This window comes from Meles meles, chromosome 2 (genome assembly GCF_922984935.1).
Source record: "Meles meles chromosome 2, mMelMel3.1 paternal haplotype, whole genome shotgun sequence".
Classification (NCBI taxonomy): domain Eukaryota; kingdom Metazoa; phylum Chordata; class Mammalia; order Carnivora; family Mustelidae; genus Meles; species Meles meles.
This window is the reverse complement of record NC_060067.1, coordinates 86770785-86796331: the sequence shown is the minus strand read 5'-3', so window position 1 is coordinate 86796331 and position 25547 is coordinate 86770785. Positions and strand designations below refer to the sequence as shown.

The window sequence follows — 25547 nt, the reverse complement described above, 5'->3', positions numbered from 1 at the left end:
CTTTTCTACACCTCTCTAGGCAGCCCAGGGAGAGTGATTGGTCAGCATTTGACAGAGGGAAGACAAATAAATTATTAAGGGAAAAAAAATGATAACTTAACAAAAGTGATATCAATAGTAATGATACTGATACCAAAATATAGTATGATGATGGTTTATAAGTGTAAGTCACTTTTTAAAATATTTTACTAGGTATCATTTTATTTCATATTTATTTTTTAAAGATTTATTTATTTAATTTAGGGAGAGAGAGAGAGTGTGTGTGCACCAGTGGGGGGGGAGGCAGACTCCCAGATGAGCAGGGAGCCCCACCTGGGTCTCCATCTCAGGACCCTGAGATCATGACCTGAACCAAAACCAAGAGTCAGATGCTCAACAGACTGAGCCACCCAGGTACCCCTTATTTCATCTTTAGAACTACCAGAGACAGTGTGACAGGTATTATGTGACAAGTAACTTTTGATGAGTTGAGATACTTAGATTATGCAAACTAGTGAATGGAGGGCTGACTTTTAAAAAAGGAGGAGAGAGCTTCTCAAAGAGTCCTTATTTTACATATATGACACAATGACTCAAGATTAATTGTGTTATTGAGGTTGAGTTTGAAATTTTTACAAGAATGCCAATCACATTCATGTGCGTAATAGTAGTAGACTGAGTTCAAAGTGTTTTGATATATGCTTGTATTCTTCAGTGGTCCAATGAGAAAGACAATATTATCATATTCATGTCTATAAACATAGAGAAGTTGAGACAAATTGTCTTGATCAATGTCGTATATAGCAAGTGGAAAACCCATGCTTTTAATCTAAGAATCTATGTTCTTATGGATTTCTTTATCTGTTAGAAAATTTTTAAAAATCCTAAACCTAACATCTTTCTTTTTAAAAATAATATATATTACTTTTTCCTTTTTACAAAATGTTGGGGTTTTATTAGAATAAATTTAGAAAATACACAAAATAATGAAACAAGAATGATCACCATTAATAATCGTCAGAATAATTGAACTTCTTTCTTCCTAAAAATACTATATTTGAAATGTGTTATTCAATTTGTGCAGAAGTTTGAGGATGATTGGATTTAAATCTATTGTTTAAATTTATTTTAACAAAGGGCACCTGGGTGACTCAGTAAGTTAAGCCTCTGCCTTAGGCTCAGGTTCCTGGGATCAGCCCTGTGTCAGATCTCTGCTCAGCAGGGAATCTGCTTCTCCTTCTCCCTCTGCAGGGCCCACCCTTACACTCCCGTTCTCTCTCTCTCTCTCTCTCTCTTTCACTGCTACTTTCTTTCTCTCTCTCTCTCTCAAACAAATAAAATCTTTAAAAAATTATTTAGCGGGGGTGTCTGGGTGGCTCAGTGGTTTAAGCCTCTGCCTTCGGCTCAGGTCATGATCTCAGGGTCCTGGGATCAAGCCTCGCATCAGGCTCTCTGCTCAGTGGGGAGCCTGTTTCTCCCTCTCTCTCTGCCTGCCTCTCTGCCTACTTGTGACCTCTCTGTCAAATAAATAAATAAAATATTAAAAAAATTATTTAGCATAGTAATAGTAATTTATTAATGAATCATGTGAATCAGAATAGCCATGGGTATAGTTCCACATATATGAAGCAAATCAACATTAAGAACATTTCCTACATTTTCTTTTTTATCTTGATTTTATCTTAATTATTCTAAGAAAGATATTTTTTTTCCAAAAAGAGGTTTAGAGATGAGAATAAGTGTTATAGGTTAAAAAAAAAATTGACATTTATCACTGTGTGCCTAAAAAATGTTTCTTCTAATAAATGAAATTTTATTTCTAGAATCTCTATGTGTGTATATTGAATTTTTGTGTTCTGTTGCTTACAAAAGACACTTCAGCAGCACACCGTTCAATAATACTAGTATTAATATCAGCTCTCTTTTAATGGCACTGTGTGCCATCCAGAATTCCATATGTTTTATACCCTTTATCTCACCCTAACCATCACAACAACTATATGAATAAGGTACTTCTATTGTGTCAAGGTTACTAATGAAGAAACAGGGACATATGCAGGTTAAATAATTTTATAATATCATACATGTGAAAATGGCCAAGCCAGGATTTAAACCCACCAATAGGATTATAGCACCCATGCCTTCCTTTAGAAATTAATTGAGGGCAAGAAACAATCCTTGTTTAATATCTGACTTGATGTAGTATCTAGACGAAGATAACAAATCTATTGGAAAATAATGGGGACTGTACCCTTCCAGTTTTAAATTATTCCCACTTTAAATAAATTAGGGTAAATGGCATGTTTGTTAAAGGGTGAAGTGTTAGAAAAACCTCTAGTTCTAGTCATAGGCCTCTACTAACCCTGAAATTGGGGACACCACGTTAGCGCTTTGGCCTGAGGTTCTTTGTTCACAGGAAGCAGATGAGATGATCTCTGAATTCCTCGCCAACTCTGAAATTCTTTGTCACCTTCTGTGTTGTCACTTGGTTTGTGAGCCACATCGAGTAGTGATAGTTTCAGTTTCCTCCACGTTTCTCTTGCATCCTTACTTGTAAGAGTGAAACTGAGTGTAATGAAAAAATGTAAACCGTTGGTCGCATTTGGTTCTCGTTGAAGTTCTCTCAGCATTCCAGAAGTTTGGTGACAAGCTCCTGTTTTTAAAGCGATGAAACATCAGCTTAAATCCGTGGCTTGACAATATTCCGTAATAAATTTCTGAAGATAGTCTTCGGAAAAACTCACAAAAGGAGGTAATGTTTATAAGGAGCTGTCTTGGCTTCAGTTCAAATAAGTTGTATGAAATAAACATCACTTTCTTATTCTGTAGATTTACTGATTTCAAAAGGCCTGTTACCTATTTTTAAGGGATCTAACAAGATAAAATTCATATACCATAAAGTTCACCCTTTTAAAGGGTACAATTCAATGGTTTTTAGTATATTTACAGGACTGTTCACATTGATCCTTATTTTCTCTTTGCTTGTCCAGAGCATCTATCCCAGAAAAGTGTGCAGTGCTGGCATTCTATCAACGTTTGCTGAATGAACTGCTTAATGACTATAAGGGTATATACAACAGAATGGGGTAGATAATCCTAGCTAAACTCAGATGAAATCACTTGCAGAAACACAAGGAATGATTATGTGTTCAGATATAGATTCCCAGAAGCATGCAAATAAATGATTAAAAGACATGTTTATTTGTAGTATTAACACCTAGAGAAACAATGTAGGCTTGTTAGCATGAGATAAGTTGTCAAGTCTGACATTTGTCCCTCATATATCCGGAGTAATTTTATGTAGGACTTAAATTTACAGTTACATCTTGGCATCTTCAGAGCAAAATGAATGAACACTTTGGAATTTTTCTTGTTTTTTTAATAAATTATCACTTGAGAAAGGCAGTATCATGACATTCAGTGGAAACGTTTGGAATTTTCCTATGGGCCTTTGTGATTTAGCAATTCATAAAACCAATGAAAAAAAGTTTGATCACTATTTTATGTCCCTTCTTGGTTATTCTAAATTGAAGGTACAGCAAAAATCTTTTCTGTGGCAACCTCTTTTGTCTTAAGATTGAGTGGCATAACACATTTGCAAAGCAGCTAAATTATTATCATTATTATTATTAAAGATTTTATTTATTTATTTGTCAGAGAGAGCACGAGAGCACAGCAGGCAGAGAGAGAAATAGGCTCCCTGCCGAGGAAGGAGCTCGAAGTGGGACTTGATGCCAGGACCCAAGCAGCTTAATTATTGCACATACATGCTTGGTTGAGGTAATCATTACTACAGAGAAGGCAAAAAACCTTGAAGATTTTATTTACTTCCCTGTTTCACCTTTGTTGTGGTGGACATTACGGACATGTTCAAATCACTGAAATATTCCTTATATATCTGTTCAGGCCTTGGCAGCCTACTTGGCTGCCCTAATGAGCTGGGTTCTCTAATGTTTGGGCCTGGAAATGTGTAGTTAAAAACTATTACACTGGGAGGAACTAAGTTTGTTTTAGATCTCTGCTCTGGGTTTGGTTGTTTTCATCACCCAGTAACTATCTTTTGTAACTTGGCTCAAAAGATTTTCTTGACTTTGATGCTTCCTATAAAAGCATTTTAAGGAACTATTTAATTACTACTTTTAACTGATTAAAAAATTGTATAAGAAAACTTTTAATGTATGATAATTCTATAAACTTTTCATTTGGATAAGTAATTACTTAGACTTACAGTCACCTACACTACAATTAGACAAAACTTATTTTTATGATTATGTTATATTTACCTGACATCACACAAAACGTTATTCATTTTGCATCTGGGAGCCCCATTATATATATGAACAAATGAGGCTTAGAAAGGTGACAAGTGTTTGGATAAATAGAGTAAAAAATGTTGGCGAGTGCCAACAAACCAAAGTAAACTTAGGACATTTTACTTGATTTTAGTATAACTTTAGCAAAAACAAAAACAAAAAAAGTTGGGTGTTTTAAAAATACTTATTAAAAGTAGAGAAAACCTTGTTCATTTATTTACACAATTATTCTCTCTAGTAGGCAAGGGAGTGTAAGTTATATGTTGTTCGTTCTTTTAATAAACAGTTTACTCAAGCAGAAAACCTAAAAGAAATTGCAGGCATACACTGGTTTGGAACAGCTTACGGATACCTGCAGAACACGACACTCCTCTGTCAAACAGGATTTCCTTCCTGCCTGCTTGTCTGCGTACCTGCCTTCCTTCTTTCCTTCCTTCCCAACCTCCTTCCCTCCCTCCCTTTCTTTCTCACTTCCTCCCTTTCTTTCTCTCCTCTGTTTTCTTCCTTCCTTCCTTCCTTCCTTCTTTATTTTTCTTCCTTTTAGAAAATATATTTTTTTTCTCTCTCTCTTTCCTTTTCTTTTTTTCCCCAGATTTATTTATTTATTTATTTATTTGAGAGATGGAGAGAGAGACAGACAGACAGAGAGGGAATGTGGAATCAAGGAGAGGAGCAGAGGGAGAGGAAGAGAGAGAATTCTCAACAAAACTCCACCCTGGAGTGTGTAGCCCAAAGTAGGGCTCCATCCCAACACCCTGAAACCGTGACCGGACCCAAAATCAAGAGTCAGGTACTTAAGTGACTGATCCATCCAGGTGCCCCAAACATGATATTAAAAAATTCGTAGATATAAGAATAGCTGTTGTCAGATAAAAAGTATGCCGGCTCTATCCCATACTAATAGACCACTACTTGTTGCATATATTATATTGAGTTGAACATATAAAGGAATGCATTTAAGAATATAGTCTTTTAAAACCTAAACTGTTTATAGTAAAATGTAGTTGTAACAGCCCAATATGAAGGATAACTTGAAGAATGTCATTAGAAATTAAGGTCAAAAATGTGATACTTTTTATTTATTATTATACATCTACCACTTAGAACGGTACTTAATAGGCCCTAAATAAATATTTGTCATTCCTGCTTACCAAAATGTACAGTGGAATTCCTCAAATTGGTATGATCATGTCCTCTAACTTTAACAACATTCAAAATACTACCCAATAAATTAAGAGAAAAATTCTGTGCTCTATATTCACCATTGTTTTGTAACTTAAATAATTTTTCAATTGCTATCATGAAAATTTTAAATGTAAGAAGTGAACTGAACTGAAAAGATTAAGTTTTTCTAAAGGATAGTTTTGTTGGTTATGAAGTAAGTGAGAATTATATCCTCTATTATAAAATGCTTATGAAAACTGCTTGATTTGCAACTTCATTTGTTGTGTTGAGAGTTCATTCTGTACAAAAAAAAAAAGCATTTTCTTGTGAAAAGAAATGTATCTACATAATGGTAAAAAAAAACTTGATTAAGTGAAGTATAAAAAATGGCTGTAAGCTCATTCTAATTTCTGTGAGTTTGAAGTTATTTAAAAGCATAATGCTTGTGTCTTAGTTCTGACAAAGAATACACTTTCTGAAAATTGAGAACAAATTTTCTCTTATTTACATGGTTAAAAATGTGCTAGAGAGAATAAAAAAATATTACCATGCTAAACTAACTTTTGAGAAGTGAAAGTAATAGATTGTAAAACTCCTAAAGAAATGTCCATATTTCCTAGTAAGTAAGTTATATGATTTAATCTTTCTCTTCAAATTTTGAACTTATTTAATCTATTTTAAAGAACTAAATTTCTAACTTGTACTTCCCATGTTTTTATGGAAATTAAGTGGGTGAAGGTAATTATTAAGAAGACATAAATTAAAAGAGATAAACTTTGGTTGTTCTGAACACTATTAAGACAATCAAGTGATAGTGTTAACCTACAAAAGTCAGGTCATTTTTGTCACAATTGTCTACATTGAGGTGTTCTTCAGAAAATACTTTTGAAAAGAAAGACCTATACAATGTAATGTATAAATGTTTATGGTAGTTTAAGGGAAATTTTATGTGAAAATTTTCCCAATGTTTTTTCAGATATAATATATAGAATATTTAAAAATAATGTCAATAAAAACACTTTGACAATGCTTAATCACTCTTTAATAGTAGTAAAAACATTAATAATGACTACTAAAACTGACCTATTCTCTCATAAGAAACTATTCTCTGATTAACTGTACAAATAATCACAGGCTCTAATATATAAATACAATCACTAGAGGAAAGGGATAGATTTCCTGTAAACTTTTATTAACATATGCAGACTGTGAGAATTCTGTTAGTCTAGACAAGAGAACTGCCATATTTCTTTTGCCTTCCTTATTTTGACAGATTGAAGTGCTTGCAATTCTATACTACCAGGTTTCCATGAATCCCCTACTTAGATATAGTTTAATTTTTGCGTACTTATTGTTTAAAAACTGTGATTAGTTTCTTTTTTCTGCTTTTTTTAAAAATGACTTATTTATTTTAGAGAGAGAGAGGGAGGGAGAGAGAGAGAGAGATTGATTGCAGGAGTGGGAAGGGCAAAGAGAGAGGGAGAGAGAATTTCTAGCTGACTCCACACCATGTGTAGGGTGTGATATAGGGCTCCATCCCAGGACCCTGACCCAAAAGGAAATTGAGGGTCCAATGTGCAACCCACTGTGCTGCCCAGGCATCCCTCTTTTCTCTCTCTCTCTTTACTTTTGTTTGTTTGTTTCCGGTAGAGAGAGTATGCTTTGGTTTGAAAAATAAAATCAAAACATCTATGGATACCATACTACTCAGAGTTGTAGTGTCATGAATTGAGGAGTGAGAGTGTAGTGACGAAATAATTAAGCCATATTTCATGGAGATGGTTAGTGGTAGTCAGTACATATTCATAATTGGCATGTCTTTTTCATGACTCTTGAGTCTTATATCTTGCATAAGTGTACAGATATTTCCTTGTATTTTTCATGATTTTGCATTCTACTGGGAGAATACATTTCTGTAGCAATTTAAAGAGTTCTTCAGAGTGAAATATTTTTTAAAGTTTACTGAGTTTCTTTTGATATTGCTATTTTGTTAAAAAATCTTTGGTAACTTGGCTCAGATAAATAAATAAAATCTTAACAAAACACTGTTCTCTTCACTTGTGTGCATATAACAACAAAATATATTTCTGCAATGAGCATATGGGTTTACTTTTTTTACATTTTGTATTTTTTTAGAGTTTTTATTTAAATTCCAGTTAGTTAATGTATAGTATTGTATCAGTTTCTGTTATACAATGTATGATTCTACACTTAACATAACATTACCTGGTGCTCATCAGGACAACTACACTCCTTAGCCCCATCACCTATTTAATCCATCCTCCCAGCCCTTCTCCTCTGGTAACCATCAATGTGTTCTCTGTAATTAAGACTCTTTTTCTTGATTTATTTCTCTCTCTCTCTTCCTTATGGTTTTTTGTTTTTTTTTTTTCTTAAATTCTTAAATTCCACATGTGAGTGAAATCATGTGGTTTTGTCTTGCTCTGACTGACTTATTTTGCTTAGCATTATACTCTCTAGCACCATCCATGTCATTGCAAATGGCAAGATTTCATTCTTTTTATGGTTGAATAATATTCCATTGATGTGTATATGTATATGTGTATGTATATGTATATGTATGTATATATATATATATAGAGAGAGAGAGAGAGGAGATATATATAAATAGAGATGATACATATTTAAGATTCGAAATATATAAAAATGTCTATACAGATAGATAGATGGATAGAGAAGATGTGGGTCATATATCTCACATCTTTATCCATTCATCAATCAATGAGCACTTGGGCTGCTTTCATATCTTGGCTATTATAAATAATGCTGCTGTGAACACAGAGGTGCTTGTATCCCTTTAAATTATTTTGTATTCTTTGGGTAAATACCTATTACTGCAATTGCCAGATCATAGGGTAGTTCTATTTTTAACTTTTTGAGGACCCTCCATACTGTTTTCCACAGGGGCTACATTAGTTTGCATTCCCACCAACAGTGCCTGAGGGTTCCTTTTTCTCCACATCTTTGCCAACACTTACTATTTCTTGTGTTGCTGATTTTAGCCATTCTGATATATGCGATATGATATCTCACTGTAGTTTTTGATTTACATTTCCCTGATGCTAAGTTGATGAAATTCTTTTCAAGTGTCTGTTGGCCATATGTATGTATGTCTTTTTTGGAGAAATGTCTGGTCATGTCTTCTGTCCATTTTTTTAATTGGGGTGCTTTTGGGTGTTGAATATATAAGTTCTTTATATATTTTAGATACTAACACTTTATTGGCTGTATCATTTATAAATATCTTTTCAATAGGCTGCCTTTTAGTTTATTGATTGTTTCTTTCATTGCCTAGAAAAAGCTTTTGATGTCATGCCAATAGTTTATTTTTGCTTTTGTTTTCCTTGTCTCAGGGGACCTATCTAGAAAAAAGTCCTTACTACTGATGTCAAAGAAGTTACTGGCTGTGTTCTCTTCTAAGATTTTTATGGTTTCAGGAGTCTTTAATCCATTTTGAATTTATTTTTGTGTATGGTGTAAGGAAGTGGTCCAGTTTCTTTCTTTTTCATGTTGCTGTCCTCTTTTTCCAGCACTTTTTGTTGAAGAGACTATCTTTTAACCATTGGATATTCTTAATAGTTTTGTCAAAAATTAATTTACTACATAGTTGTGTATTTATTACCTAGTTTTCTGTTCTGTTCTGTTGATTTATGTGTCTATTTTTGTGCCACTACCATACTGATTTTATTACTATAGCACTGTAATATAACTTGAAGTTCAGAATCATGATGCCTCCAGCTATACTTTTCTTTTTCAAGATTGCTTGGTTATTTGAGGTCTTTTGTGGTTCATACAAATTTTAGGATTGTTTGTTCTAGTTCTGTGAAAAATGCTGTTGGTATTTTGATAGGGATGGGATTAAATGTGTAGATTTTTTTGGATAGTATAGACATTTTAAGAATATTTGTTCTTGCAGTCCATGAGTATGGAATGCCTTTCCATTTCTTTGTGTCATCTTGAATTTCTTTTATCAGTATTTTACAGTTTTTAGAGTACAGGTCTTTCACCTTTTGATTATGTTTATTCCTAGGTATCTCATTATTTTGAGTCCAATTATAAATCATATTGTTTTCTTAATTTCTGTTTCTGCTGCTTCATTATTGGTGTAGAGAAATGCAACAAATTTCTGTATCTTGATTTTGTTCCTGCGACTTGCATGAATTTGTTTATCAGTTCTAGCAGTTTTCTTGTCAAGTCTTTTGGATTTTCTATATATAGTATCATATCATCTGCAAAAAGTGAAAGTTTTACTTCTTCCTTACTGATTTGGATCCTTTATATTTCCTCTTGTTGTCTGATAGCTCTGGCTAGGACTTCCAGGACTATGTTGAATAAAAGTGAAGAGAGTGCACATCCCTGTCTTGTTTCTGATGTTAGAGGAAAACTCTCAGTTTTTCCACATTAAAGATGATGTTAGCTGATGGTTTTTCATATATAGCCTATATTATGTTGATGTATATTCTCTCTAAACCTACTTTGTTGAGGGTTTTTGTTTTTGTTTGTTGTGTGTATGTATGTGTGTGTGTGTGTGTGTGTTTTGCTTCTACTGAAATAATCTTGTGGTTCTTATCCTTTCATTTATTGATGTGACCTATAACATTGACTTACTTGAGAATACTGAATCACCATTGCAGCCCAAGAGTAAATCCCACTTGATCGTGGTGAGTGATTTTTATAATGTATTGTTGGATTCAGTTGAGTTTTACATCTACATTCTTAAGGATATTGGCCTGTAGTTCTCTTTTCTTTTCTTTTTTTTTTTAAAGATTTTATTTTTATTTATTTGACAGATAGAGATCACAAGTAGGCAGAGAGGCAGGCAGAGAGAGAGGGGGAAGCAGGCTCCCTACTGAGCAGAGAGCCTGATGCGGGGCTCGATGTCAGGACCCTGGGAGCCGAAGGCAGAGGCTTTAACCCACTGAGCCACCCAGGTGCCCCTGTAGTTCTCTTTTCTACTGGAGATTTTATTTGGTTTTTCTATCTGGGTAATGAGCATATTGTCTTTTAAGTCATTGAATAAGCATATATTAAGTGCCTCCTGTATGAAAGACACTATGGTGGAAACTAAACATTGCCATCAAAGCTTAGAAGAGAAACAGTATTTCTGAGTTCATTTAAAGGATTTTTAAATATAATTAAAGCACAGTACCCTGTAAAAAAATTGTTTTGACAGTGAGTTCAAGGTTTTCAGAAGCTATATATTATATTTCCCATTAAACAAAAACTATATTCATTCTTATGTATTGATGAGCTAATGCTGTTTCAAATAAATTAAAATTGTTATAGTTTTGAAGTAAAAAAATAATCCCACACAACTCTAAAATGGGTCTTTAAAAAATTTTATTTATTTATTTGAGTGAGAGAGAGTATGAACAGGGTAGAGGCAGAAGGAGGGGGGAAGCAGGCTCCCCACTGAGCAGGGAGTCAGATGTGAAGCTCAATCCCAGTACCTGAAGATTCCAGGACCTGAAGATCATGGCCTGAGCCTAAGGCAGATACCCAACCATCTGAACAACCCCTCTAAAATAGGGTTTTAATTTTATAGTTTGAGATAGTTGTTTAAGATCTGTAAGGAAGTATAACAAATATACTAATAAATTAAACAAGTAAAATAAAATAGATTGGCTGTAAGTCAAAGCTGTATGTCATTTATGTCAAGTAATAGAAATTTCTTCCACAGAAAAGACTAATGTGCAATTGACTGAAGGTGAAATTGAGCAGAGGGGTTATTTTGACATTGCAGTAATTCCGTTTAAAAAAAAGAGTGGGGGCGTCTGGGTGGCTCAGTGAGTTAAGCCTCTGCCTTCGGCTCAGGTCATGATCCCAGAGTCCTGGGATCAAGCCTGGCATCAGGCTCTCTGCTCAGTAGGAAGCCTGCTTCCTTCTCTATCTCTCTGCCTGCCTCTCTGCCTACTTGTGATCTCTATCTGCCAAATAAATAAAATAAAATAAAATAAAATAAAATAAAATAAAATCTTAAAAAAAATCAAAAAGTGTATTTTTATTTAAATTCAATTAGCCAACATATAGTACATCATTAGTTTTTGATGTAGTGTTCAATGATTCATCAGTTGTGCATAACACCCAATGCTCTTCACATCATGTGCCCTCTTTAATGCCCATTAAAAAGAGTGTAGTCAAGTCTAATGTGGGTACTAGAAAGCCACTAAAGATGGAGTGTATATATTCATGGGGATTACATTCTCTAACTCTACTTCTGCCATTATTGTTCTCTTACAGATTTTCCATTTTTTCATAATTTTCTACTCTTCCATAACATTCTACTCTTTCTTAAGGCAATCTGATTGACTCAATCCAGTCATAATTTGCTCCTCGTGAGTCAAGTAGTCCTATCTTCCTCCCCCAGTCTTTCGTTTGGGTGGGAGAAGATTTGAAGGTCACATCTTGTTTTGAGATTAGCTTCTAAAAGTTAGGGGTATGGTATGTGAAGTGAGAGTAGGAAGTTATACAGGTTAGGAAAATGTATTAATAGATTCATAGCAATAAAACTTAGCACACATTATAAGGTATATCACAGATCATAGATGTTAGTATATATAATTTATCTTTTCTGCCTATTAAAATAGTAATCTCTTATTTACAAATGGAGATTAAGTAAAATATTAATGTAGCCGTTGTTTGAATTGTGTATTTGTTAACTGTTGACACAATAATGTTGCATAATAACAAACTACAAAAGTCTCAAAGGGCTACAGGAATGCACATCCTTCTTGTGCACCTGCAGGTAGGGTGCATTTTGGCTGATCTAGGCTCGGTTCAACTGGGAGGCTCTGCTTCAAACCATACAAGTCTCTTAGCTGAGACTTGTCAACTCAATACCTGTTGTTTTCATCCTGATACTAGTGGACTAGGAGGGACATATTGTTCTAGTGACCATGACAGATGTTTAAGAGAGCAAGCATATTTCAAGTGCCCACCTGTGTCATATTTGTAAATATCTCTTTGACCAAAACAGTTGGCCATTGTGGATGAGTCCAAAGCCAAGGGGTAAAGAGAGAAAGCCCACCTTTAGTGAGAAGCTATAAAGTTGCTTATAGAGAGGGGTGAAGAATCAGAGTCAGTGATTCAGTCTGCCACAACTTGTAACTCGAATATAAATCAAACTACTTTTCTGATGTTCAGCAGTCTGAGTAGAAGAAGTCTTATACATTTTATAAAATCCCTTGCTATAGGGCAAAAATAAGTGTGAAAAGTGAAGAAATAAAAGGGTGGAATACTTTTATTTGTTTGTTTTATACTATGTTTTCCTTTTGATATATGTTTACCACATTCAGATTAACATCTTTTGAAAAGTATACTGCAGGATGCTTTTGCAGGGTATTTGTTTTGAAGAATAGTATAAAAATTTCCATAAGTTTCGTATGCAACCACACATATTTCAACTTGATCCTTTATTCTGCATTTACTTTTGGGCGTCCTTAAGAATCTGTTAAAAGTCTGAAATTATGCAGTATTGATTTCAGGAAAAGTTGAAGTGGTTACACATGATTGCCTCTGCCTTAAAAGAAATCCTTATTTGGTTCTAATTTGAACAATATTGAAAGCACAACAAAACTAGCTTTCTATTATGTCACCACACATTTAACGAGTTATGGAAAGCATTTTGTTTCAAGAATGGAGTTAACTATGTCTTGTCCGCACTTCTAGCCATTCTTGTCATTTCTGGCTACTCTCCAAGCCTGCCTGTTACTCATACAGATTTCTTTCCTAGTTAGAAATGCATTGAAATCCCAGGAACATATGCTGCTGACTGCTAGAAGACTTTTAGTGATGAGAGATTAATGTAATTCCTTTTGTTTGAGAAATATAATTGGTCACAGTTACATACATGTAGCTTATATGAGAAATATGTTTTGTTTTAAACCTCATTATGTTTATTTTTATTTTGCTTTTAAAATCAAACTAAAAAGAATCTGAAATGTGCATGCTTCCTTCTTTCCTCATATTCCAGAATATTTGGAATAGAAACAGTACAAGTTTGTGTGAAATAAACACACAGATATCTAAATATACACATAATTTAAAGTTAAGGTATAAAGTTTAAAATGACAAAATATTTGCTAGCCTAAGATTCCAAAAAGAGGAAATTACAATTCTCAAATTAAGTGTCATTTCCTTAAATATTATCATTATATCATGTTTACTTTACTAAATTGTTTTCTGTAAAGCAGCTTAATAAAATAGAATTTAGTGTACATATATATATATATATATATATATATATATGGCGTGTTAGTGCTCCTCTTCTAGTAAAATGCAATAATTTTCCAACTTTTTTGTCATTCTAAAGAAAAACTATACCCAAATACATAGATTTAATTTCTGATGATCTCTGAAACCTCAGCAAAGTTTGAGCCTGCAACAGACCTGTGTCCTCCAGAGTTCTGGTTTGCTTACACATACATAATGGTGGTGGCTCTTTCGGTTTTCCCGAATAGGTTCCACCTAGCCCCTGCCTGGCTTTCATAACGTGGAATCATAGATCTTTTCTCCAAAGTCGCATTTCTCCCTTTTCTTTGAAGATTTCCATTTCAAAAGTTCAGAAATACCACCAGGATGAGAGAGGATACTATTAATACAGCTATCACATACTCTTTTGAATTAGGTCGATTATACATTATAAATAAGTAACTACCTAAAAACATTGTTCACGGAATATGATTAGACCTTGCATACCTACATAGTTCAAACATTACATTCCTGACATTTAGGACTTTTAAATGTAAACTGTTCTTTGCTAAGGCCTTCTCATAACTAAAATATGAGTCAGTCACAAACCATAATAGAGTTTGGCTCGGCAGCATGATGAAGTGTTCTGGATGTAGTGAAATGTTTTGCCCAGACTCATGGCAGCAGAATTCCCAGTGGTCACCCAAAATAGGGAAAGAAATGAAGAACAAAATTAAAGGAACTATGCAAACCCTGGCACCAACCTTTCATGGCAATATAGCATTTTATTGTTGTTAAGAAATGAAAGTGCTTAAGAGACTAAACCCATAAATAATAGTACATGTTAAATTTTCTCTTTCCTAATGACTGAATTTAGCTCTCAACTTGAAATTTTGAAAAAGAGTATATATGCATGTTCTATCAAATGAAATGATATAGTTAGTTCAATAAGAAAACTAACATAGAAAGTCGGACTTTCTGTTGAAATTTAATTAGAACTTCTGCTATGTAATCTTAGTATATATAGGCTTTAGCATAAATTTACTAAATAAAACCTTGTTATTGGAAACCTGTATAGCACATAAAATGTGTCAATCTCATTGAATTAAATGAATCCTATAGTAGTCAACTTGTACTGAACAGTGACCATGTGAAACTATGGCCAAACATTTAAAATATAAATTCGATTGTTTATTTGAGCCGTGGTTTTGACATTTTGTCTCCTGATGTTTTTCTTTAATGAATGTTGTGCTCGAGTTTCAAATTTCATATCAAGTCCCAGAATATTCCTTTTTACACACCACCCGATGCGGTGACAGCAAGCTGTCCCCTAGCACGGAGCCTCTCACTGCACTGAGGGCAGACCTCTACTTCACACACAGTCTCCTCTCAGGCAGGAAAGGTGGGGTTTTCCTTTGCCAGGGTCAAAGGAAGTGACCGGCCAGGCGTGACGGTGTACTGGTCATCGTGGGGATCTCAGCTTGGTTAATTTGCTTTCAACTTCAAGCCCTCACTTGAGCGTGCATACAGAAAATGAAGTGGTAGGTCTCAGCATCTTGTTTTCACTCTGATGAATAAAAGTTGTTCTGAGTGTAAGATTAGACTTTTTCCCCCAGTGAATTTCAGTAGCACCTACACAGTATAAAGCAGAGCATCATGTAGTAGAGTGCTCTTTGAGTGACATCATAATGACCTATTAAGGGTAATGCACATTTGAAGGAGCTTAGTTATTCCTTCGGTTTACTCATGATTTGTGTGGTGTTTAGTGTAGCTGTTTCTGAAGTAGTGATGGGTGTTGATTAAATCTTACATTCCAGTCTCCCAAGTGGGAGATTTTCTGAACAAAACATACATGTTTGTCTGAAGATCTTTTAAGTTATCCTTGTGAGTATGAAGTTATTGAATTACCATCCAATAGGATTTCAGATCATAAAATTTACACATGATGGCATGAGAGGCAAACAAGAGCTAGGAAATCAATAGGATTTGGATTGATTCTAAATATCATTGTGATATAAGGCAACTTTGATCAATGCACTTTTTTTTTTTTTTTTTTTTTGGCCTGTTCTATTGCTTGGGGTCCTTTGTTTATTTTGGAATTATACACCAAAAAGCAATGATGTTACCTTCCAAAGCAATTGCTCTTATTGACAGGTCTATAAATTTTCATTTTCTTTTAAGAAGTATTATCATTGGGGCACCTGGGTGGCTCAGTGGGTTAAAACCTCTGCCTTCAGCTCAGGTCATGATCCCAGGGTCCTGGGATCGAGCCCCGCATCGGGTTCTCTGCTCAGCAGGGAGCCTGCTTCCTCCTCTCTCTGCCTGCCTCTCTGCTTACTTGAAATCTCTGTCTGTCAAATAAATAAATAAAATCTTTTAAAAAAAAAAGTATTATCATTAAAGAAGATTAATATGCAAAGGGAATTAAGGTGAGGTGAACTGATTAGCAGATTTTCTTTTCTTTTTTTTTTATTATGTTCAATTAGCCAACATATAATATATCATTAGTTTTTGATGTAATGTTCAGCAAGTCATTAGTTATGTATAACACCCAGCGCTCATCAAAACACATGATCAATGTACTCTTATATACTAGTAACATAGCTACTGTATTAAATTTGCTGAACTTATGACTCTGATAAAAATGCAAAAATAACCTGGGTTTGCTTTTTAAAATGGAAATCTCTCTAGGGTAAAAAGTATATGCTAGGCATGCATAAGTTGTAAGAATGGAAAAATGAGCAAGACGATTCTTGCTTTCAAAATCTCAGAGTTTAAAAGGCACTAATTTACTGAGCAGTATAAATAATATTTGGTAACATGAAGAGATTCTCACTGACCAATTCCTGTAATATATACATTTATTGAAGAAATCAGAGCAACAAAATACTGTTGTTGAAATAAATATTTTTTTGGCAGGACTGTTAGTTAAATAAGAGGTGTATTGAAAAGCAATCTTTATGGGATTGTCACATCTTTGGAAACCATATGTATGAACTCTAAGCATCATTTTTGGTGTAATGCTCTGTCACAGTTTACGTGGTCTAGGTAATAATATTACTTGAGAAACTTAATTTTGGGGTGTCAGTTTCACAAAAGTAAAAAGACAATAATGTAAGTATTTTGCCACTAAAAAAGCAACTAATCAAGTACTGTATGTCTTGATGCATCTTTTACTATTTTAGGATTTTGTGTACTTCATGTCTATCTCACCAACCATTTAGATTTTAGTCATTTCTGAAAAATGAATATTTATGATTGCATCTTTTAAGGAAAAGGAACAAATTCTTTGTAGACATTTTTTAAAGCAGTAACTTTTATTGATATCTATAGAGAATTTATCTAGTTCCCTTAATTGTTATATATTCCTACCACTTTCCTACTCAATGATTAGTAGTTTTTGGTGGCATTGATAAAGCAAACCTTCACAGATTATTTTCCTTTATTGTAAATAAGAAGAAACTTAAAAATGAGAAAAAATGTAGGTAAAATTGTATGTGTAGAGTAGACATCAAATCTAAATTTCTTCTAAGTCATTTTCTTATTGATATCAAATGCATATTTTGTTTCAAAGCTCATTGTCCTCATGCACAGATTAGAAGCTTTGGTCTAAGATATTCAGCTTGCACTCTAGCTCTGACTCTTGCTCTTTCCACACACAAGTCTCTGGAAAATCACTGGGCTTGAGATAGGAGGCTGACCATTGCTTTTCTTAGACAAATTACTTGACATTTCAGTGCCTTAATTTTGATTCTCTGTAAAATAAAGGAGATGGACTTGATGATATTTAATGTTCCTCCTAAAATTTTAATACACCTACCTGCGAATATATGGATTTCTGAGCTTTTAGTGTACTATAAACTCCACAGTTCCCAAAAGAAAAAAAAAAGATTGTTTTTAATTCTTATTTATTAAGAACCATTTTATTGGGACGCCTGGGTGGCTCAGTGGGTTAAAGCCTCTGCCTTCGGCTTGGGTCATGATCCCAGGGTCCTGGGATCGAGTCCCGCATCGGGCTCTCTGCTCAGCAGGGAGCCTGCTTTCCTCTCTCCCTCTCTCTCTGTCTACTTGTGATCTCTCTCTGTCAAAAAAATAAATAAAATCTTTAAAAAAAAAAGAACCATTTTATGTAGTTAGTAGGAAGGTTTTGAATTTAAAAGAATATGTTTTAGATATGTGTTCATCCTTATTCACTAAGAACCACTTTATTTAGCTTGCAGAGAGGTTATGAATTTAAGAACATGCTTTCAATTGTGGTTGATCTAGTGACCACAATGAAATTACTGATTTATTAACTGGGGGATCAGTTCATAATGGACCCTGATATTTTAGTCAATTCCTTAACCTTGACTATAACATATTGCCTTTGTAATTTCAATTTAAATCAGTGATATGCCATGTTTTATAGTTAGAGCTACATGTATGAATGATTTCATAATTGATATTGCTAATTAATGATTACTTATTGAGTATGCTGATTTATTCACTTAAAAATTAAAAATTAATTCCCAAGATATAATATCATTCTTGATTCACTGCAGAATAAAATGACAGACTACATATTACAGAAAAAGGTTGAGAGAAGCTTTGTATTCATTTCATAGCAACTATTTACACAGTTTATAAATAATGAAATTTTTTCTTTTTAATGATCTATTTAATGATTCAGCAGCCTGAATATCAAGTACTCTTCCTTCAGCATAAAAGGTTTGGTGACAATACTTAAAGCCAAAATTTTTTATTTAACTTTTACCTTTATTAAACCACCAAAAGACAGCCTGTTTTTAAATTAATTGGTCATTAGCCCCCTTAATCTCAATCATGTTTTTGTTTCTAAATATAATCATTCATTTAGCAGGGTTTCACTGCTAGGGATCAGGTGTCTCAGCCGCGAAAGTCATTATTCTGCAGGTCTTTAAATGGTGACAGAGGTGGTGGCAGTGGACAATACCTATGGCTCAACCATTAGCTGCGGCTGATGTTTTGTTATGAGTAAGTGAACCACAAAGTTACCAACTGCCCTTGTAATTGTAGCAGGTGAAACCACATATGTTTCTGAAGCATCAACTACCTAAACACAAAGGTCACTATTTGATAGGTGGCATAAAAGTGCAAGTGCCATTTCTTCATGGTGTAAGCTTTCTTTAATCTTTAAGAGTAAATTTTCACAACCTTTCAGAATAGATACCTTGAAAATGCCCCCCTGGCCTTAAAGTATGGAAGCTGTTGGCAGTTTTGTTTTTATTTTAAATATAGCCACTTGTGAAGAAATTTTTTGAGTTCAAAATGTGATTTTTATTTTATTTATTTTATTTTAATTTTGCAAGATGATTATTTTATTTTAATTTTGAAAGATGAATATTTTAATGCAATTATTTTATTTCAGGTCCAAACAATTGTAAAGATAAGCATAAAACACTGAGTGGTGATGCTAGGACTAAAAACTTAGCTGTGCAGCAGTTTTTGATTTGTCTTTTTAAGAGAAGAAATCATTTCTCAACATACACATTTTTTAGCTTAGGAACAATATTGTAGACTATTTTAAAATCTTGGAATTTTAAAACTTTAAAAATTTAAAACAGACTACTAATAATATATAAATATTACTAATTTTAGTATTTACTAATTACTAATTACTAATACTAATACTGTCTGTATTATGAAAGTGATCTCGTTTGTACAGAAAGAAGTCTTTAAAAATTATAGAGTCTTAATTCTTGTTTCCAGATATCTTTTCTAAACTATTAATGTTTCATTCCTATGTTTTATATTTATATGATATCATATACCATATGATAAATGATATGCAAGCAATTCATATCAAATCTTAGTCTGAAGAAAGCGTCATAATGGAATAAGACTTTTAGGTTAGTGGCAGATCTAAGAGTTAGCCAAGCACATGTTAGGCTCTGGAGTCATCGGGAAGGTGGTAACTGGCAAGGGCAAATGTAAGGCAGTTCAAAGAATGATCCATGGTGTGGGAGAGAAACTTTTTGAGATCAAGATGTTGACAATATTTCTATTATCAAACCCCATTCCTTTCCTGCAAGGGATGAGACCTGTCTTGTTTTCTTCTGTAGTTTCAGTGACTAATATATGCCTGTTGTGTGATAGGTTCTAAAATATTGAATGAATAAATACTGGAATCAGTGAGAACCTCATCACAAGCAGGGTCCATGGTCCTGAAATTCTTGGTAGGTAGAAACATGGCACAGAGGAGCAGGAGAAGTGAAGGGATTGCAGGATGACACCTACCTGTGCTAAGGAGTTCATATCCCCCTTTCTACATAATTCATTATCCCGGGCTATTGGGAGAACTGAGGAAAGTCATGCTAAAAACTTTTTAAGCATATCTGAGGAATTGTGGAATAAAAAAGAGATACAGGGCAGTTAAGAGAAATATCTATATTTCTGTCCCCCGAGAAAGGAATAGGAGTTCTTAACTTTTTAATTGGTAAGGTGACACTGATTTTAGGAAAAAGAATGGCCTGACATTAAATGAATGACATGGGGTATCTAAAAAATAACCTTTGCATATATCAGGTGCAATGATGAAATGTTCTAAATCTATTTTTATAATTGGTTGACTATAGATACAGTCAGAAATGTTTCATTTTGGACTCATTAATATTAAACTAAATTTATTCTTTCTAATAAAATAGGAAAGCTCAGGGGCACCTGGCTCATTTGGTTAAGTAAGTGTCTGCCTTCAGCTCAGGTCATGATCCCAGGGTCCTGGGATTAATTCCGGGGTCCAGCTCCCTGTTCAGCAGGAGTCTGTCCCTCCCTCTCCATCTGTCTCTCCCCCAGCTCATACTCTTTCTCACTCTCTTAAAGAAATAAATAAAATCTTTAAATAAAATAAAATAAAATAAGAAAACTATTTCTATACCTGAAATAATGAAATTAGCCAAAATCTCATAGAGCATAGATGATCAAAGACTTCTAGAGCTGTATCTAAGGATCAATAGAACAGTCTTCTTTTCTATTATTTCTATTTTTTCTTTTTTTAAAAAATATTTAATTTATTTATTTATTTGACAGAGAGAGAGGTCATGAGTAGGCAGAGAGGCAGACAGAGAGAGAGGGAGAAACAGGCTCCTCACTGAGCAGAGAGCCTAATGTGGGGCTCGATCCCAGGACCCTGAGATCATGACCTGAGCCGAAGGCAGAGGCTTAAACCACTGAGCCACCCAGGCGCCCCCTATTTCTATTTTTTCTTAAATTCTGACAGAGAGGGGCACCTGGGTGGCTCAGTTGGTTGAGCGATTGCCTTCGGCTCAGGTCATGATCCTGAGAGTCCCGGGATCAGGTCCCACATAGGGCTCCCTGCTCAACAGGAAGTCTGCTTCTCCTGCTGACCTTTCTCCACTCATGCGCTCTCCCTCTCTCTCTCTCTCTCTCTCTCTGTCTCATTCTCTCTCTCTCAAATAAATAAATGGCTCGTTAGTTCATATGTAAGTGATTCAGATTCCAGACAGAAATAATAAGCACATTTGGTTGTGACTTATTTTTCAAATATGATTCGTTGTGTTTATTGAAAATACACACTTCGACATGAGAGAGACAGGTTTGAATGGCAGTAGAGAAAACTTACTTTCCAGCTCTGCATCATTGGGCAATTATTTAACCTCTTTAATTTTGTTAACTAGTTTCTCTACTGGGAACATAACAGTATTTTCCTCATAGGGCTCTTTAGAGAACTTTTTAAAGTGTGTGTATGTGTATGTATGTATGTATGTACACACACATATAACCTAAAACTATGTCTAGCATTTAGCATATTAGTTACCTTATTATAACTATTAAAATACTGCACTCACCATTTTTAATGAGGTCACTTTCTGGAATACCCAGCATGTTTCTAGTGCATGGTACTGTTTCCCAATGCATCTTTTCTTTCTTTTTCTTTCTTTTTTTTTTAAATATTTTATTTATTTATTTGAGAGAGACAGTGAGAGAGAGCATGAGTGAGGAGAAGGTCAGAGGGAGAAACAGACTCCCCGTGGAGCTTGGAACCCGGTGTGGGACTCGATCCCGGGAGTCCGGGTTCATGACCTGAGCCGAAGGCAGTCGTCCAACCAACTGAGCCACCCAGGCGTCCCCCCAATGCATCTTTGATGTCATATTTAATTGGTGCCAATATGGATTTCCCCTATCCTCAATTAGTGTTCTTTCTTAAGGACATATACATGCACACACACTCCACACACTCATATACACTTTGATAAAGACACACATTCATACGCACATTCTCTCACAAATACACTTATAAAATATCTTTCTCTCTCTTTCACACACACACATGAGCATATACAAGGTTGGCATGCTGGTTTCCAATTAGACCAAATCATAAAATTACAGATGAAAGACAACTTAGAATTGAGAAAAAAAAATCTATTAAGCTAAAATGTCAGAGTTGAATAATGAGGTATTTCCATCCATTATCTCTTATTCTTCATTTATTTTTCTACTGTATTTTAAGGATTGTGCACACATATGTGGAAATTCAGACATCTATAATATGAAGATAATTATTAATTTCTAAAAACATTAATGGTTATATTTTTGGATGACCATTGGGTCATTGATTCTTAAATCCATATTTTTCAGGTTTTTGAAATATATATATATATTATATATATATATAATATATATTATATTAATATATAATATATATTATATATTATATATATATCTCAAAGCTCTTCCTACATGAAAACTTCATGTGTATTCAGTATGTTCCAGAGATGAAATTATAATTTTGACTTTGGGTTGTAGGACCTAGAATTCTGATTTATAAAATCCTTTTCCTCAAAGTCTCTCCCTGGCTCTAAGGAACTCCTAGGTCTGTGCTCACACCTTCAAATCCAAGATTAACTTTTTATCAAAGACTTCCCTACTATTAAGGGGTGGAATTAGAGGTATCATAATTCTTTAGTACTTAATTCTATATATTGTTTTCTAGGTTTTTCTTTTTATCATTTGCTCATCCATTTATGAGTCTAGCTATGTTATCATTCCCATTTATTCCCTGTCAGAGAATAATGACAGTCCTACCTCTTGCTTCCCCCTCAACCCCGACTCCACCTCCTCCCGGAAAAGAAGAAACCAGAATTCTTTTACTCTCTTCTCTTTCCTCATATTCGTCTGCATTGCTCTGAGATCTGATGGAGTTTTTACAGTTTAACTATAAAATATGACATTTCATCCCATGAGAAAAATGTCTTGGTTATATCCTAGCTAAATGGCTGGATGGTTTTTCCTCCATGACTTAATTTTGTGACCCAACTGGGGAAACTTGCAATTTTATTAGCAGCTGTCTTCCCTTTTCTGACCAGATATACAGTTTTTAGCACCTAGCTCAAAAGAGAAAACACATGGTTTGAAGTTCGTATTTAGACTTCACAAACCCTTTCTTCTAAACAATTTTTCTGAGGCAGAGAAGCAAACAAATAACTCTGACTAGGATCTTTCAAACAAAACTGTTAATATTTTCAGTCTATATAAACAGTACAGTTGAAAGGAATGATTATTTAGCTGTAGTCACATTTAGAAGTGCTGATAGGAGGGAACTCAACAGAAAAGAAGATGCACGTATTTTCCCCCATGAGTTGGGAGTGCACTTTAAGGGGGAAAATGGTGAGAGTCGCTTAAAACTAATTGTGAACGTCTTTATTTCTCCCAGACATTGCTAATATGTAAACATTTCAGGAAGAAATTCTACACCCCCTCATTTGTGTGTCTGGTGACATATAATGGTTGAATGGCAGGTGGTCCTAAGTCTGGACAGTTCCGCTGTGGTGCACAAATCTGAGGATTAAATCAACAGTTGATCTGTGGGCCCAAGTCGCTCCAAGGCGACCCTGTAAAGTCAGTTACTATCAATAAGTCAAATGATTTTTACTTGGATTTTATATTTTTTATGAAGATTTCCCAGCTTCCTTTAGAATATTTTCTGTTATTTGGATGTTATATAAAGTTTCTGATTACTTTTGGAAGGCTTAGCTGACCAGTGGGATGCTGGTATATGTCTTAACTGGTACCTTGCAGGCCTGTGGGACATTCCTCTGTTGTTTTTTTCTCTCCTGGTAGGTTGAAATAACACTTCAGGATATCAATGACAATCCGCCAGTATTTCCAACAGACATGCTGGATCTTACCGTGGAGGAGAACATTGGAGATGGCTCTAAGATTATGCAGCTGACAGCGATGGATGCTGATGAGGTAACTCAGAGCCTGAATTTGTTTTGAAACTTAACTTTCCAGGAATCTACCGAATTTCTACTATACGTTGACCACTTTTGGTATCCAATAATAGGTTAAGCATTGTATGCTCTTTTCCAAAGAATGTTAATTACTGAAATGTGATATAAGAAGGCTAAGATAGAGACTATCAAGAGGTAATTTTGCTTTGATCAGCAATTTATTCATTAATTGCTGGTTGCATTTAGACTTCTTAGTCAAATTATTTTAATTCTCAAATAATAAAAAAATTCTACAGCTATAACCATGTATTTATGTCTTTTTCATTCCAATTTGCTCTCATAGCAGCTAAAGATTGATGTTTTAATTTGCATTTGGAAAAAACAGGTTATTTAAAAATAAAATAGTTTAAAGTCTATCCTATAGTTTTTCCCTCAATTTGCATACATCTGTAAAACAAAATAAATGATTTAATAACAGCCTTATACATTTTAAGGAAATTATCTAGGCAATTAATAATTTTTCAAATCTGTTAATAAACAGAAATTTCTTGGGGTGCCTGGGCGGCTCAGTCAGTTAAGCATCTCACTCAGTTTGGGCTCAGGTCATGATCTCAGGGTCCTGAGATAAAGACCCACATTGGGCTCCATGCTCAGTGCAGAGTCTGCTTGAGATTCTCTCTCCCTTCCCTTCTACTCCTCCCCACCCCCTGCCTCAAATAAATATCTTTAAAAAAGGAAACAAATTTCTTACTAATGGTGAGTGTGAAATTTGGGGCACAATTTAGATTACTATCTTCTATATTTGTATTTCAAATTTAGCTATTTAATCAAAGTGTTCTAAATAGCTAAAGATTTATATTATTTGCATTTTATGATTTTTCTGTGAAAAAAAGCCCATTGCCTGTTTTTTTTTTTTCCTTCTTGCTAGGTAAAGGAATTAATTAATGTTATGTAATTATGGAAAGAAGGATAACTTTCCCTGACACCAGTATCTCCTTTTACCTTAAGCTAAGCCCAACACACATCAGAGGATTTAATTTTTTAAATTTCCCTCCCTTAACAGTGGTGTGGGAGATACTGATGATGGCATTATCTTTCCAGACAAATGCCAGAGTAAAGGGAAGAAAGAGAAGAAGAGAGGGTTTTATGTTTAGTTAGAGTGTGAAATCTTGATCTGGCACCTTAGGAAGAAGGTATCTGCCTTGATGTCTGCTACTTCTCTTTCTAGTCAGTTTGACTTGGAGGTTTCCAGCATTTGTACAAGAACAGATCTCAAATGGAGTTTTCTCTACCAGTGAGATGTTATTCCACAAGTCCCTGGAGTTTGGTTGCCATCTGAGAGTAGTGAGAAGGATGTGGTACAGTCTTTTCCAAGGAGATTGAAGGGACGTCTTTGTTTTTAGCAATCCTAAATCAGAGGCATGAGAGAAAATTGGAAATGTTACTTTGGTGAGTTGTGGTCAGATATTAGAGAAAGTTAGAATTCAAGATCTAGTCCTATGTATATGTATGTAACAAAACATGAAAGACAACAGGTTTAGGATCTAGTATCTAAAAAGGTACAAACATAATTCTTTCTACAATTACTCCCATTTTAAAAAGATAATTGTAGTATAACTAATTTGTTTGCATTATTTACAAAAGTCATTATTTACAATTTCTTATGTAAGTG

At 34.3% G+C, this 25547-nt stretch overlaps 1 protein-coding gene across 1 annotated transcript in view; it reads left to right on the top strand.

The window, feature by feature from the left end:
• The window catches only part of FAT4 (FAT atypical cadherin 4), a 181134-nt gene that overhangs the window by 56234 nt on the left and 99353 nt on the right, over positions 1–25547 (top strand). The window contains exon 2 of the mRNA XM_045997091.1: positions 23763–23894. Coding sequence (XP_045853047.1) covers positions 23763–23894 — 132 coding nt within the window. The remainder of the gene's footprint in view (positions 1–23762; positions 23895–25547) is intronic.